At 31.7% G+C, this 18,121-nt stretch overlaps 1 protein-coding gene across 1 annotated transcript; it reads right to left on the bottom strand.

The window, feature by feature from the left end:
* Positions 1-13,182: 13,182 nt before the first annotated feature.
* On the bottom strand, positions 13,183-17,632 carry LOC120169223 (3-oxoacyl-[acyl-carrier-protein] synthase II, chloroplastic-like). The gene is made up of 13 exons (XM_039177422.1): positions 17,049-17,632; positions 16,084-16,289; positions 15,800-16,003; positions 15,517-15,627; positions 15,321-15,416; positions 15,196-15,241; positions 15,031-15,110; positions 14,563-14,631; positions 14,374-14,458; positions 14,072-14,226; positions 13,891-13,971; positions 13,752-13,811; positions 13,183-13,615 (listed from the first exon to the last, which is right to left on the bottom strand). Exons 1-13 carry the CDS (start codon positions 17,461-17,463, stop codon positions 13,499-13,501), a joined length of 1,725 nt encoding a protein of 574 aa, XP_039033353.1. The 5' UTR covers positions 17,464-17,632; the 3' UTR covers positions 13,183-13,498.
* Positions 17,633-18,121: the final 489 nt, after the last annotated feature.

The raw sequence follows: 18,121 nt of genomic DNA, 5'->3' as shown, positions 1-18,121 counted from the left end.
TTAGCAACTCTTCAAGAAAAACATTGGGAAATTCCTTAAAAATTCAGATGTCTTCAATGTTAGATCGAGAACTCATAGTATCCAGAATATAAGGAAGAAATGCCTCGAAATCCTTCCTGATCATCCTCTCAACTACCAAAGCAGACACAATATTCATTAGGAATCCACTATGTTCCCCAATTATAACAATCTTTTAGTTATCTAGAGTCTTCATAATAGTTCTTTTGGTTTCACAATTGATATTAACTCGATGTTTGCTCAACCAATCCATGCCAAGAATCAAGTTAAACTCCTCCAAATGTAACTCTATCAGGTCAACCAAAAAGATTTCCCCATGGATCTCTAAAAGACACCCTCTAAAAATATGATCTAACTCTATGGTATGACTTACAGGACTTTGAACTATCATCGAATTCTTAGTCTTGTCAATTGGGATATTAAGACCCTCAGAATTAGAATGAGACACATAGGAATGGGTAAAACCATTATCAAATAATGAAAAGTAGGGAACTGAATGAATAGTAACAGTACCTGTAATCACATCAGGCTCATCGCGGTCTTGTCAACGTCTAACAGCGTAAACCAATATAGATTTGGCTGGCCTCAGATCTGGCTGGACCCTTAATTTGAGAAGCTTGGCCTCTACTAGTTGATCCCAATACTCTTTCTTGAGTATGACCTCCTGTTAGAGTCTGATTTGTACTCTAAGTACGAGCGGGGAGAACGAACTGGTGTCTGAACTGTAGGAGCTAGCTCTGAATAATCCCTTAGGAGATGGTCACCATAACCACATCTAAAACAAGTAACCAACTTCTTCTTGCATTCACCAAGATAAAGTCTCCCACAGTGCTCACATGATGGCAAAGGTTGCGATCCAAAAGGACCACCCTGAATAGAATGTGTCACAACTGACGAACTTGACACCACAGGCCCGGTACTCATACCGCCTTTTTGAAAAGACTCACTCATGCCTCTCTTTCTGGGGCGTGCATAAGAGTCAACAGAACCAGAAGGCCTCCTGAATTGGTCTCGATCTTGGTCTCTATCTCTCCTGTGCTCCATACCCACTCGTTCTATCTCCTCAGCGGTATTGCTTATCTCAACCAAGGCATCAAAGTTTCTCTCCTAGTTGGTAGCAACTCGACTCCTGATCTCATACCTGAGTCCATTCTCGAACCTCAAGCACTGATCCGATTCAGTGTTAACAAGTCTAGTAGCATAGCGGCTCAACCTGATAAACTCAATCTCATAATCCATAATAGACATATCACCCTGCTCTAAATTCTAAAACTTTTGGTGTCACTCCCGTAAATATCTCTCTCCAATGTAGCGACTCTGAAAACGTGCCTTGAAAATATCCCAAGTTAACTGATTTCCTGGAATACTACCGGAAATCAATTGACACAACCGAAAACTCTTTTTCTTTAGCATATCTAGGCCCCTTTAAATTTTCTCAGGCCTCAAGTCCATTTCATCCATAATCCTCTATGTATCCTCTAACTAATACTCATCATCACTCGGAGGTCCACCAGAAATGCCCTCGAACAGAACTACTCCAGCAGCTATCAAAGACTTTGAAATATCGACTGCAGACATATTACCAGGGACTCTAGAAGCTCTCTTGAGCATACGAAAGATAAATCTATTAATGGCATCCTCATCCATAACAATTTCATCGTCTTTAGTGACGGGAGGGTCTCTCGCAGGTGTAACAGGATCATCTATAGAAATATGCGGATCTACATACGAAACAGGATGATCTCACGATGACATCAGATTATCTATAGTAACATAAGGTTGAGTCACTCGCCCTCAACCACGACCACAGCCTGGCCTATGACCTCTAGCAGCACTCATCAGATAAATATACAAGCCTCTACAGAGAGAATTTGAACCTAAGTTAGACTAACATCAGGAATCTCAAAATATATTTAAACTCATAAAATAAGGTGACACAGGTTTTGAAATATCAAAAATATCTTGAAAATCCAGATTTTATGACTCATCCATAGTTTGAGTGTTTAAAACGAAAGATCTGATACCACCAAGTGTAACCCCCTAGACCCAGCCTAGACATTATGCCCAAATCTAAGCGGTTACATATCTTATTCAGAAATTTCTTTCATATTTAAAATAACGTTCAGATCCATATACAATATAATATGAAATTAGTCATAAGAAAAGTTCATATGATAAATGTCCATATATCAATATATACATGTATACAAAACCGTATAAAATATATACATAGAAAAATACCAGTAACACAGATATATCGAGACGGAAACCAAAATAAGTGTCACCTAAGTATAACAAAAAGGTATATAGAGATATATAGTGGTACAAAAATAGGAGTAGTCGGTCCTCCTTATGCCAAGTTTGCTAGTCTACAGTCTGCTACTATCTGAAAATGTTAAAATTTACATAATGAGCTAAAATGCCCATTGTGCTCCTTACAGGGTATAAAACAGACATATAAAATATTTCAGTAAAATCATTTTATCAAACATGTTTTAAAAAATAAGAACACTACCCCATCTGATCACCAGAATGTGTAGATTCCCTAAAACCATACTCAAACCATACTCCCACATGTACACTCGATAAGGGCCTTATACACATAATATAAGGATCTACAGTAAAAACTTACCATGAGCATAAAGACGAGGAGCCTAGAGTAAGGACTTACAAGGCATAAACTAAGCCTGAGATACTTCCTCCAATAATACTCCAATGATAATAATAACATGTATGTATTCGAGTGAAAATGGCAGTTTAATTTAGGAAAACATGAAAATATTCCAGACTCAGAAATTTGATACAGAAATATAGAAATCATAGATTAAGTTAGAAATGTACAGTAAATCAGATATCATATAAACAATATTCAGAAAATCAGGTATTATGTCATAAAAATATTCAGTATTATCATAAATCTAAAACATTTCAAATGAATAATTTAAAATAGTAATGTAACACAATCAGGAAACACACTTGTACCTGTCTGAGTAGTCTGATAAGAAAGTCCATTTCTGAGTCTGCCGATCACGATCAGCGACAGCGCTAGAACCTACGAATCGGAAAATCTATATCGGAAATCATAATATGAATAATAATAATCCCTATTTAAACAATTTACAGATACCTACAAGTAACTCTCGAGGAACGCAGATCATATGGATCTGATGGACAAGAAGCACCGGATCTAACCGACCCTCGATTGAGTGAAACCCAAGTACCTTCATAAAAATATATTCTCAAATCAATTCTATAATCAAATCTCAAGTAAATAAGCAAAAATGCTAAAAAATACTAAGCATTTTTGGATTAACGGGCTTGATTCGAGGCTTTCGGGTCAGAATTTGGCAAAACATATCGCGGAATCGAACTCAGAACGCCAAAAAACATAAAATATGACTTTTTAAAAATTTTGACTTTTTTGTCAAAGTCAACGGTCGACCAACGGTGGGAGTAAGTTGGGTCAGACACGGGTCGGGTCAGGTCAGGCAGGCGGGTCAGGTCGTGTCGAGCCAAATTTGGAAACCTACCAGTCGATGGGACTTCCCCACGCGCATGCAGGGCCTCTGGGGGTTGAAAAAATTCCTACTGGTGATTTAAGGGGTTTTGAGACACTTACCAAGCTCGGTTCATAGCGGTGAACAGTGGAGAGCTTGATTTTAAAATTTTGGAAACTTAATTCTTATCACCCCTTCACACGCCAACAGAAACGGAGACAAAGCAGACACCGGTGGACTCAAGACTACTCAAGGAATACGATGGTGCGGGAGGTTTCGAAAATGGAGCAACTATCGATGGTAAAACTTTGATCAAAGGTTTCCTTCCAAATGAGGAAATGTTTAAGAGCGAAAAAAAAGAGGTTTGAAACTTTCGAGAAATGGAAAGTTTCTGGTTTCTTGGGCTTTTAAACCCACATTAAAGAAAAAGATAAAATTACACTCTAGATCCTTCAATTTTAGTTGCTATATGAATATGGATCTGAATTTAATCAAAATTTTATTTTGGTCCCTGAATTTAGTTAAAATTTCAATTTAGTCCTCGAAAAAAATTTAAAAATAAATTAAGCCCAAATTTGGGTGTGACAAATAAAATAAATACCATAAAAGAAATAAAAAAATCATTTGTTAGAACATAAAATATATATAAAAATAGAAAACAAAAAGCAAATAAAAAAAAGATTAAATTTCTTTATTTTTTTAGGTTTACAGATATCTAAGAAATTTTAAGTAACATATTAGTATTTTTAAAGTATGTACATAATTTCAACATATATAATAAACTGATGACCATATTGTATATTTTCCCCGTTTTATTTTCTTTTAAGTTTATGTTCCTGCATGACTTTGTGTTCTACTTGAGATTTTATTAATTTTAGGGTATGTTTGTTTCACTGAAAATAGTTTTCGGAAAATGAATTCTGGAAAATGAATTATATTTTTTGAAAACATTTTACAATGTTTGGATGCTGCAATGTAAAATGTTTTTTATTATTTGGTTAATTTTTCTGAAAACAATTTCCAAAATATGTTTTTAGTGAAATAATCATACATATTTCATGAATTCTTTTATTTTGTGTCTTTTAGTTTTATTAATTTAATTTTATTATTATAAATTTATATTTTGCTATCATTAATTATAATATTTTACTTATATAATTACGTAACTTATAGGTATTTTTGTTTAACATATATCATCAGTATTAGTAAATATAATTAAATTAATACATGCAGTAAACAATTGTTGTTATTCATAATCCATGCAGTAAACAAAATAAAACAAACGGCTGTAACCAAATTGTTCTATGCTTTGATTTATTGGCCAAGAAAGCTTTGGCTTCTGACTCATTATTTGCTAAAAAGTCGAACATATCACAAAGAAATTCGTCATCAAATCCTTTTTCTCCATTGACATCACTCTTTTTTGAATGAAAGATTACAACCTCCATAAGTTTTGAATGAGTTTGGTAGTTGCAATAGTAATACGAACATAAATTATCAAATAATTATACATCAATTCCAAATAGTTCACATCTGTGTATACTTGTACATGCACATATATTGAGCTTCCATCCTTTGTGCATAACATGAATACTACTATGTTTCTTCCGCATATTGCATATATATTTAAAATATGTTATGAAGTTTATTAACTTCACATTTTCTTCTTATCTTTCTATATTTTAATTTATACAAGTAATTTCTATTTTTGGCTCTAAATAAGTTCAAGGTAGGAAGAAACAAGTGAAATATGCTTTTACATGATAGAGCAAATATGCTTTAAATTTTAAACTTTTGTATATTGAAATATCCACACTTTCAATGATCTAAACTACTTTCAACGATAAACTTAAAGTTGGGAAATTTGTGTGAATCTTAAGTTGGAAAAGTTAATCGTTTTCTTATATACTTTCTCTATTTTCTCAGGACTGACAGTATATATATATTTTTAAATCAGAACCCAAAAGGTAATATAGCAAAGAGAATTTGAAGTTTTTGGATGGAAAATGTTTGATTCGGAGTTACATAGACAAGTGTGTGGATCAAAGAAGAGTCCAAGTTGAGCCGCAAGGCATCGGACCAAGATGAGTGTGTGGTGGTGAGACCTGATTCAGCCCCTTATGTGACCATCGGCTTAATTCCAGGTGGTTGGTTCAATGGCTGGAGAACGATTGCCCTTGTAGTACTATGGGAATTTTATCATGGAACAAATTATTGGTCTTTTTCATGTTAGAACTCATTGCTTTTGGATTGTTATAACAGCAGTGGTTTTATCAAAAAATAATATATTTTCTTAAGAAACAAACACCAATTAGCAAGAAAGTTAAAATCAAAATCACAACAAAAATAAGAAGAAAAGGCAAAGAAAGAAAAGAAAAAAAAAAATTCTCTTTGAAACAGCAAGAAAAAATTAATGGAAAGAAAGATAACAACAGCAAAAAACTATAAATAGATTGGTGGGATGAACAATCCGAGAATTTTTTTTCTTTTAGAAACAGCAGAGCAAAACTTAATATTTTCCCTATGAGAAAAGATTCACAGAAAAGAATGGAACAAAGAGTAACAAATATTTGTGGCTTACATGAGTAGATGAATGATCCTTTAAGTAACATTTCGCCGACGATTCACCGGCGAGAGGGAGACATTATTTTTTGGTCGGATGATTTGGGTGTCAAAGAGTTGAGAAGATGAAAATAGGGTTGTAAAATGAGTTACCCATTTGAAAAGGGTAAGTTGTTTTATGGGAAAAAGAATGTGTTTTACCTTTGACCGTAAAATGTTTTCAGTTGACCATAACATTTTGGTTGAACCAATAACAGGAAAACTATGAAAACATTTTCCACAAAATGTTTTCCTCTAAACAAAAAGACACTTAGTTGAATTCATAATTCTTGGATAGCTTTTGTGTAATGTTATTGTTTTATGTCGATTGATAAGTTTTGGAAGTGACTGGTTCAAAGGTTTAAACTTCTCGTAGTATCATATATTAAATCACTATTATTAGATTTGTCAAATTTTATTAATTTAGAGAACTTTCATTGTTTTATTAATTTATGTTTTCTATTTTTATAATAAGATTGAATTATCCAATTAAATCAATTGAATCAATAGGCTAATCAAGTTAAATCAAACTGACTCGCAGCACAAACATCGATAATTGAATCCTATAACAGCCCATAATTACATTTTAACATAACAATTCAGAATTACAAATGAATACTACAAAAAAATAATAAATAATAGAAAACATATAACAGAAAACAAAATATACTACTAAAAAATAGAAAATAAAAGAAATAAAAAATAATAAAAACAAATAAAAACATAATATAAAAAACAAAACAAATATATATATATATATATAAAGAAAATTTTAACACATATAAAGAACATAAAGCAAAAACCAAATAAAAAAATAAAACATTGTGGTTTTTTGCCTCTTTATGTTGGTTGATCATTTTGATTTCTTTGTACGTCTCCTGCATGAGAAAAAAAGTTAGTTATTTATTTGTTAGAACCCTAAAAATAGAAAATAAAAAAGCAAAAAGAATCATGTCTTTTTTCCTGAGAAATTTATCTCATACGAATGAGAATCCATCGAACCCTATAAATGAAAGGATTTGGTTGAAAAAAATGAATGTAGCCAAGAATAGAAGATGAGGTAAAGAGTTAGAAAAATTTTGGGATGAACAATTGTTTTTTATTCTCTAGGTTTTATGAAGAATAGAACTATAGAATATGAGAAGTTGAGAATGTGGAGGATTCTAGAGAATTTTTTTTCTAGATGAACAGTGTTTATTTTCTGAGTTAGATCTAAAAAATAAGAAAGGAACAAATTTTGATGTTTTTTCGAAGAAGATGAGTCGAGAAGGTGGAAGATTCCAAAGATTTTTTCGAATGAACAATGCTTATTTTTTTCTTAGATATAAAAAAAATAAGAAATGAACGATTTTTTATGTTGTTTTGGATCAGAAAAAAATAATGAAGAATTGATGAAGGAATTTGTGTTTTAATCCCAAAAAACACAAAAAAGAATGAAATTTTTTGTTTTTTTGGACCGGACAGGCTTTTTTTAGAAGAACAAATGAAGAATGCGTATGAGTTTTAGGGGTTTGATCTAAAAAATTTGAAATCTGGAAAAAAATGTTTTTCAAGAGAGGGGGGGATTTTTCGAGAGAAATAATTTAGAGAGAGAAAATTTAGAAAATGAGAAAATAAAATTGAAAATCAGTAAAAATGGTATTTACATTACATTTTAATTCGGGCTTCTAGGCCCGCGCTTCTATGGAGACGATAGTTTTGTCTCTTAAGTTTAAATTATTTCAATTTAATCATTTATCTAATTTTAATTGCTTTTAATTTTAACTTGAAATTTTGTATTTATTTAATTTAGTCATACACGTATATACTTTATATATATATATATATTATACTTTATACTTATATATATATATTATACTTTATACTTTATATATATATATATATATATATATATATTATACTTATTTAATTTAATTCAATGTATATGTACTTTATACTTATATATTATATATTTATAAGTATAATGTATACTTATATTATATATAATATATATATATATATATAAGTATATATAAGTTTACACATATATATACAATATATATACATTTAAAATATATACACTTATATATATATATATGTGTGTGTGTGTATATATTTATAATGAATACTTATATTATATACTTATAATTATAATTAATACTTATATTATATATGTATATATATATATATATAAATTATAGTATATATTTATATATAAAGTATAGTTTATATATAGTTCATACGTAAACTATATAGTATATATAGTTTATATATATGGTTTACATATAGTATATATGGTTTATATATTTTTTATATTAATAAAATATATAATTTATATATAGTCTATATAATTTATGTAACATCCCAAATCAGGGTCAGTGACTAAATTGCAAATTTTGAAAACTAGGTGTTCGATTTCGAAACAAGTTAAAAGTTCAAGGACTTAAATAGGAATAATTTCTTATTGGATTAAATGGTAATTATGGAAAGTTTGAAGGTTATAATGGTAATTTCATAAGAAAGATTTTTATTCCTCCTTTATATAGAATATAACACGTGGAAAAGGGGGAAAAGGAAAGAAAAGTCTGAAAGATGGTTCAGATTGCTTCTTCTTCTTCCCGTGGCAAGGTGAGTTTCATATGAGTTGATTATTCCTTAATTTTATGATGGGTTTTGATTCTTTGGATAGTAAGAAAGCTTACGGAAGTCTAAAGATAAGTAAAAACTCAAAGATGAATATGTTAGGAGAGATAAAGTAAATAGAGTTTTTAAGCGAAATTTTGAATAAGAAGGTTTAAATGAATTTAGAAGTTGAATTTGACTTGTCATAAGTGTGAATAAGAAGTTATAAGTGTTAAAACTGAGTTTGGATTACATGAAAAAAATTAGTAAGATTCTTGGTTTTAAGAAATTGGTTGAGATATGAGAGATAATAAGATGTTGAAATGATAAAAGTTTGTTAAAGTGTTTATAGTTGAGTTTGGGAGTATAAAAAGGACTTTATATAATGAAGGTTAGTGAAGAGTTATGGAATTTTCGGGTGAAAAAAAAATATGTTCTGGGCAGGGTGTATCTGTACACTATGAATAGGTACCGATACACTAAGACCAATTTTGAAGAACAACTTCATAGTATATCGATACATTAAGGAGTGTACCGATACCTGTGAATTTCGAAGCTAATTTGGGTACCGATACACCCATAGTGTACTGATACCCTCCTAAAGGGAAAAATAAATTTTGGCTCATTAAATTAGCCTAAGTTATTAGCATCGAATTATAAGGTTTAGGCTTCTGATAATCGTCTTGAAAATTATATTTATGTAGATACAGAGCCTAAACGAGTTCTGAAACAATTGACAAGTAGGATCGGTCGAGGAAAAGATAAGAAATCAATATTGAATAGTGAGGACAGGTGAGTGCACATTATTTAGTATATGATGTTTAATGGGAAATAAGACTTGTGATAAGTCTATTTCCAATAGTAAAATGCATGAATTCATAAATAGAAGTATGTGTTTGTTATGATTTATATGTGTTCATGAGTATATGTGATAACATGTTACTGTGTATGTTACATGATTTGTACAAGTGTTTGTTAGTGTGATAAGTCATGTGAAATAGTAAAAATGATATATATGATGTTTATAGTTGATCATATGTGAATATGATATAAACCATGTGATATTGAATTATGTGACTATGTATAAATGATATAAGTTATATGATTTTAAGGTATGTGAATATATGAATATAGGAAAACATAAGAATAAGATATAAGCAATGTGATAAGAAATGTGAAATGACATAAAAAGTTGATACAAGCTATGCAAAAGTGATCTACGTGACTATAAGTAAATGTGATCCAAGTTATGTGACATAAGCTAAGTGATATGTGAAAGTGAACAACATGTTTATGTGAATATGTGAAATGAGATAAATGATAATGCCCATGTTATGTGTCATGAGAGCTAGGGGTATAGTTGGCATGCCAAGAGTCGAGGGTTCTACGCGGTCCTTCGGGACATATGTGTTCTATGTGGTCCTTCGGGACATAGTGGTCCTTCGGGACATAGTGGTCCTTCGGGACAAATTTCTACACACCCTTAGTGGGATTTATACAAGTTGTGGTGACAGCATTGTGCACAACCTCTATGTACTCACATACCTTAAGTTCTCAATAGTATACATGGGCTTTAAAGATAATAAAGAAATTGATATGATATTATGTGTGTTCCTTTGTGAAATGGCATTTGTGTTATATGATGTGCATAAATGATAAGTTGAGGATCATAAGATAATAAAAATGAAGATAATAATATAATTACATAGGTGTATTTGTTATATGAGATGATATATGTTTGTATATGATATGAGATTGGTAATGGTTCATGCATTTGTGTGATTTAGAGTTTACATTATCTGTTGATATGGTATAAAAGGAAATTAGTGATGATAAAATAAGTAATGATAAGTATGTTAATGATGGGATTAAGTATGTATATATGTATGATGTTATGTTACGTGATATGTGCATGTGTATATGTTACAGTGAAGAATATATGCTTTCGTATGATATGGTAGTATTAAATGTTCATGCATTGTAGAAGTTACATGTATATCATAATTTTATTTATGCCTCACTAATTCATCGACTTAGCGTGTGAGTGTTTCACACGTAGGTTATGGAAAACAAGAAGAGCAACTAAGAGGAGCAAAACAGGTGAGCATCTCCCTTACAAAGTTCAGATCAGAAAATCAAAGAGATGATTTAGTTGTATTTGGTTATTTTGAATATAGTTGGCATATACCAATTGATTGAGTTGAATACGTTCTGATATGTTTTGTAAACCAATTGATTTGATTAATGTAAAATATTCATTTTCTTGAAATGTGAATTTAAAATTTTAATCCATTTGTAAAGGAAAATGCTTTGAAAAGTCAATGTGACACCTCGGACTCGGATACGGGTTGGGGTGTTACAATTTATAATTATATAGTATATAAATACAAACTATACAATTTATATATAGTTCATATATAGTTTATATATAATTTATATAGTTTATTATTATATATATATATATATATATATATATATATATATATTTCATATGTAAACTATAAAATTTATAATAGTTTATAAATAGTATATATAGTTTATTTACTATTATGTATAAACTATATATAATTATATAAATCTAAACCATATGTACTCTATATATAAACTATATAGTTTATATATAGTTTATAATAATAAATTATATAATTTATACATAGTATATATATATATATATATATAAACTATGAACGATATATAGAACTATATATAAAGTATATAGGTGTACCAAACAAATATATAAAGTATATAGTTTATATTTATATATATATACTATGTATAAATTATATAGTTTATTAATAAAACTATATATAAACCATATAGTTTATGCTTATATACTACTATGTATAAACTATATATATTATGTATAACTATATAGTTATATATATATATATATATATATATATATATATATATATCTGTTTCAATTTTTTCTTAATTTTTGAAATGAATGTAATTTAGTTCATTTTACATATTTTCTTCACATTTTACAATTATTTCGATTTAATCTCTTTGTGTTGTTGAATTTATTTAAATTTTTATTTGTAATTTCATATGTATTCAATTTAGCCCTTAAAATTATATTTGCATATGAAATTGGCCCGTACTTATTACTTATTTATATTTTTGTAATTGGCCCATAACTTTTTAAATGGGTATACTTTAGTACTTTTTATATTAATTTCAACCTCACATTTTAAAATTATTTCGATTTTGTCCCTCATCAATGCGTGTTGTTTAATTTATTTAAATTTTACTTGTAAATTCATATTGGTTCAATTTAATCCTTTAAATTATATTTTTATCAAAATTGATCCATAATTATTTATATTTTTAGTAATTTACTCTAAATCATATACAAATTACAAATTGATCCATAATTATTTATATTTTTAGTAATTTACTCGACCTAAAGTAAATATATATCCGGTAAAGATCCAACCAGAATTTTATCTGTCAATGATGTGACCCGATCTGAACGAGATCTGACTAAAGTTCATCTAAACCTGAATTAACATGGTGTTTATTTGTTCCGAACCTGAACCTGAACCTTTTTTATCTGAATTGGCATCGATCCGAACTGAAATTAACCAGACCTGAACCTGAACTGAATCTGATATCAAATCAACCTAAAAATGACCCGAACTAATTTGACATGAACTCAACCTGATCCGAGTCCAACCACCAAAATGACCTGACACGACTGGTATCCAATTTCGACAAGATTCGACTGAAACATGAACGATTACATAATTTTCCATCCTATAAGGAACTATAAGGAAAATGGAGGAGTGAGAGTCAATTGTAACCCATTGTCGGCGGAGACTTTCCTTGTAGAGAAAATTCTTGTCTTTCGCTGCAACCAATAAATTGAATTTAACACCCCATTTTCTATCAACAAATTTTAATTTTATGCGTAATTATATTTTCGATTAATTGAAGAGAAAAAGAAATTTCATTTATAATAAATATTAAACTCATAATTTAAAAAAAATGTATCAACTAAGAGTTTTGATTATTTATTCCAGGGATTCTTCACAATTACACTCGTAGTTTTATAATTAATATTATGTGAATATAATATTCATGTAATTATATAATTACAATATATACTACTGAATAAAACAGACAACTAAGATATAATTATACTATGCTAGTCAAATATATCTAGAGAATTATAATTTATTTTAATTATATTTATTTATAATTATAATTTAACAATAAAAATCCTTCGTGTAACAAAATCACTTCTGTAACCAAATATTAATTATAGAACTACTGAAAATTATTAATAAATTTGTGAACCGGTTTTGCAAGTATTAAATTACAATTATATCATTATACTAACTTATAATTTTATAATTTGCAGAGAACCTTGCACGGAATTTTACCAAATTGGAGGGGCCACCATCTAGCCCAGATCTTCCTCTTATATGTTTCAATCAAACTAAAATTCCACCATTCATAGTTTTAAAACTTACAAATTCGACCAGTAAGGATTCATTGCAAATTGGCTGAACCAAAAGCAACTATTTTTCATGTTACACGAACCACAAACAACGATATCGTACTGGATTAGTGGTTTTTCAATGGCCCTGAAACACTAAAACCCTCCATCGTAGCTACAAATGAAACCTTCTGAAACAACATTCGAACCATACGAAATGTCCTTCCTCCTTGCAGTCAGCCATAACAGTGCCTTTTTTTTTCCTACAGCCCCGATACAGGCCTCCGTACATCATAACACTACATGAAAACACAGGAAGGGCAATGGTTGAACTATTTTACTTGTACGGGGCGAAAATGATGGATGAGTTATGCCCGCCAAACCCGAAAGAATTTGACAATGCTGCCTTAACATTCAATCTTTCTTTCTTTGGTCCCACGAGTACACTTGTGTCCTGAATAGATGTGTCGAAAAAATCGAACCGTGTCACCGGGAAACCGAGGGAAAAAAGAATTACATGCACGTATCAATAAGCAAAAACTGCTGCAAAGCACAAGTGAGAGAAAAGGAAAAAGAGAGAAGCAACATACCACTTCTTCATCCGGGTTTTCCAGGTTGATGTTTGGATGAACCCAACCAGTTCGTATCGCCTACATTAAGTAGACAAATCAATACCATGTTGACGTTTCCTACGTCCAACCTGACATTATGAAACTCAAAACTACAAACCTGTACTGCTGCAACAGCTTCCACGGCACCAGAAGCTCCCAATAGGTGACCAATCATCGACTTTGTAGAGTTCACTCTTAACTGCAAATGACGGAGATCTTATCAATATTCACAATGCAGAAGTTCGAGAAACCGACTACGCATTAAAATCCAGGCATTAGAGAAAACTATGTGAAATTACCTCGGGATTGTCACCAAAACAATGAAGAAGTGCTTGGTACTCTTTAATGTCTCCAGCTGGTGTTGATGTAGCATGAGCGTTGATATAGTTTACATCTCCTCTAGATACTCCAGCATGAGCCAAAGCCTTTTCGATGCAGAGAATGACACCGACACCTATTTTTAAATTTCACAAGACTGATATTAGTTCAATCTATGAGCAGCCAAATTAAGAGGACGAACTAAGTTACAAGGTCCATGTTTAGAAAATAAAACCGGGATTCAAGAAGGAAGAACTGCATTAATACAGGCGTGGCTCATTACCGTCGGGGTGAGGCTCAGTCATGTGATAAGCATCACAAGTGAAGCTTCCACCGAGGAATTCAGCATAGATAGTAGCACCTCTACTCTGCAAAACAGAAACCTAAACTCAGCAACTTTCCCTTATACAAAGCAAACTAAGCACAAACCTATGGCTTACAACATGGATTCGTAAGTTCAAAGACCGTGTACCTTGGCATGCTCCAATTCTTCTAAAAGCAGAACCCCAGCACCTTCCCCCATAACAAATCCATCACGACTCTGGAAAATTTAGTACCACTATCAAGGTAAATAACACGTATAAAAGAAACCAAGGAAATTCATGTGCATTTTAAGAGAAAATGCTCTATAAATATATACAGTAACTTTGTCAAAATACCACGTGCGCATGCATATCTTACTCTTACTCATACCTGAGTTGTGTCCCTAAAGAGTTGTGAAGACATGCCAAAAATTGTGGCATATCTCACCACTAAAAGATAAGAATATTGCTTCCTCGTTCGAATTGTTAGATTAGTTAACATTAGTTTCCACCAAGTTTTAATTAACACATTAACGGTTTATCAGTTTCACTGCTTTTGTTCTAGAACTTGGAGAAAAAAAAGCAACAACAAAAGGAAAAATTATAGCCATTAAGCTCAAGAGTTATCGAAACATTACAGCATCCCAAGGACGTGAAGCTTTGGTAGGATCGCTGTTCCTCTGAGAGAGCGCTTTACATGCCACAAATCCTCCCAAACCTAAACCACAAAATATGGTATTTCCTGTTATATCAAGTGGAAAAATTACAAAACAATGTCAAATAAGAAAGCGAGAACAAGATACCAATGGGTATAATTGCTGAATCCGATCCTCCACAAAGCATCATATCCTGCAATTTTCAAAAGCATCAGATAAAGTGCAATCGATTATACCATGATACGTCGGATGTTTTTCTTTGCTCAACTTACAGCTTCACCTCTGATGATGTGATTTGCTGCATTGAATATACAATAGTTGCTTGTAGCACATGCCGTGGAGATAGAATAATTAGGACCCATCCATCCCTGAAGAAGCCATAGAAGTATAAATTTAAAGCTCAAAAGTCCAAATTTCAATATACAACTTGATCTATCTTAGCATTGCGGAATCCAAAGTTAAGCTAACCAAATCCATTGCAAGCATCGCAGAACCCATATTTGTTGTAGCAAACGGTACACAAAAAGGGTTCATCTTCCTGTACGAGATCCTCAAAGCTTCAATTGCATCATTGAAAACCTGTTCAGTCCACAACAAAGAACTTAAACGAACCAGTAGATACACAAAGAAAACCATACTACAAAACAATCTCTTTCTTAGTCTTGATTTATGGTCACGAAGCCCCACGCTTCATGTTATGTGCCATGGTACTTTTCTTTAATCTTTCAAAACAATAAGCAGAACAACTTACCTTCATGCCACCCATTGCTGAACCAATCAAAACTCCACATTTCGCTTTATCTAACTCATTCATTACATCTTCAGTTACCCCACCATCTTGCAAGGCTTTCTTTCCTGCAGTAAGCGAATAAAGCATGAACTTGTCCATCCTCTTGGAAAGCTTTGGTGCGACCCATCCATCGGTTGAGAACGATTTGATCTCTCCAGCAATTCTCTGAAGACAAAACAGGAACACTAAGAACAAGAACTAGTACAAACAAGTGCAAGATGAGAGAGATAACAAACACAGCTTACAGTCGGAAACTCAGCACAATCAAAGGTCTCAATTTCACTTATACCACTGACACCCTCAAGCAGATTGTTATAGAAGACGTCAGGCTCGTGTCCAAGAGGAGTTACTACTCCCAACCCTGTCACGACAACTCGTCTTTGCTTAACAGGAGGCTTCTTCTTTGTTGCAATTTCTTTTGTGGGTTGCACAGCTATGGCCATGGCTTCTCCTAAGTTTTTAAACAAGTTAACCAGCACAACAACCGTAATTTAACTGGTAAGTTGAATGAGATTCTGTGATTGAAGAAATTTTATTTTCTCTATCACCGCCCATGATTCGATAACATACACACATAAACAATCTCATATGCATAGAAAACCCCCCAAAAAAATATCATGCAAAACAAACGTTTTCCTATTTTATATTAGAATGAGGCAGCAAACCCATGAAAATTGAAAACATTATTATAGGATTCTCATGAAGCCAAGACAATAAATTCTACCAACCTACACCAACTTCTTAGATATAAAGAATTAAGGCATGGAAGAGAGAGAAAAATCAATGATATTTATAGTAAAAAAAATGCGCATATACTATCTGTTTTTTTTTTTGTTGGTATTGAATTCATATTATCTGAGAAAATAATGATTTTCAAGGATCATAGGCTTGATAGGAACTTAAAATCAATTTTAGTTCAAACTAGTTTTGTTTGAAAACAAAAGGTTGTCTGAGTATCTCAGTAAGTTGTGATTAATCCCAGATTATGAAAGACAATTTATATCTCTCTGTTTTCATTCCCATGCTTGCTTTGAACCAATAAATTAAAGAAACGTGAGAGAAACCACAGTTCGCTAAAAAGGGTCAAATTCAACATAGAAAAAGATATTAAAGAAACGAAGAACAGTACAAAAAAGAAGCCAGATTCGAAAAGGCAGCAAAAAACAACGTTATGTTTCTCACTCGAGAAAACCAAGAAGCTGAAGTTTACCAGAACGAGCTGCTGCTCGATTGTATCTTCTTTGCTTGCGATTATTATTGAAGGAAACATTTCCGCTTCCAAAGAGAGAAGAAAATGTTCCATTTTGACCGAAAAAACTGCCATTTTTGGATGAATAGTACTCATTACAAGGCTCGAAAGCCAAGCAGGAAGCCATCAAGCCTTGAATGTTCGATCCACGAAACGAAGAAATCAAGCCCGCGTCTTTGTTAGTGGCTGAGCCGCCGCCGCCGCATTTAGAAAGTAAAGCCCTTCTTCTGTTACGAGCCCAACGGCCGAGTCTAATATTAGAAGAAGCCGAGCCTGATAACAATGGTGACCGTGCCTGGTCTTTCCCGTACGTTACCGAAACACAAGCCGCCACCAACCAAGTGCATAGCGGGTTTGCTAGTGATGAAGATGCCATCCCCAAATGAAAATAAAACTGGGAAACTATATGCAAAGGGAACAAAAAAGAGATCGTAAAGATTTGGGTTTGGATAAAGATGGATTATTTATGTGACGTTAGTAAAATTCTAGCAGCCCATCAATTGAAAAACAAACAAAGAGAAATTTTGAAGAAGAAGAAGAAAATGCGAGTTGCAACCGATATTTGGGGGAAAAAGCTTTGAATCTGCGCACCTCCGGTCGTTTCCTTTAAATGACTGCAGTGCCGAGTGATATTTTTTTCCTTCTCAATTTCTTTTTAAATTATAATTTTGTTTTTCTCCTTTGGTGTCGGAGTTTTGAGTTTCCTCCCGAATGAGAAAAGCAGAAACCGATCAAATAAAAATTAAAAACCGGAAGAAAACAACAAGGATCTGTGACCAGAAAAATTATTTTAAATTTCTCAGATGTAACTTTTTTTTAATGACAGAATTAGGGTTGGTCATTGTATTCAATTGGACTATATGTAAAAATAATAATAATTTTATATTCCATTTGTCTATTAAATAAAATAGGGTAAAGTATACTAAAAGTCATTACACTATATCAAAATTATTTTTTAGACTAGTGAATTAAATATTGCAATTACATTATTTGTCTAATTTGGTCTAGCTACTCAATGTTGTTCATATGTTTGA

This window comes from Hibiscus syriacus, unplaced genomic scaffold (assembly GCF_006381635.1).
Source record: "Hibiscus syriacus cultivar Baekdansim isolate YM2019G1 unplaced genomic scaffold, ASM638163v2 tig00111758_pilon, whole genome shotgun sequence".
Classification (NCBI taxonomy): Eukaryota; Viridiplantae; Streptophyta; class Magnoliopsida; order Malvales; family Malvaceae; genus Hibiscus; species Hibiscus syriacus.
This window is presented reverse-complemented; position numbering and strand designations above follow the sequence as displayed.

What these genes read in the sequence shown, in the direction of transcription:
- LOC120169223 (XM_039177422.1), bottom strand. Translation starts at nt 17,463, where the DNA reads ATGGCATCTTCATCACTAGCAAACCCGCTATGCACTTGGTTGGTGGCG. An exon ending in CGATGCTTGCAATGGATTTG is followed by an intron (nt 15,417 to 15,516) that starts GTTAGCTTAACT and finishes TGGCTTCTTCAG; the next exon opens with GGATGGATGGGTCCTAATTA. An exon ending in TTCAGCAATTATACCCATTG is followed by an intron (nt 15,111 to 15,195) that starts GTATCTTGTTCT and finishes TTTGTGGTTTAG; the next exon opens with GTTTGGGAGGATTTGTGGCA.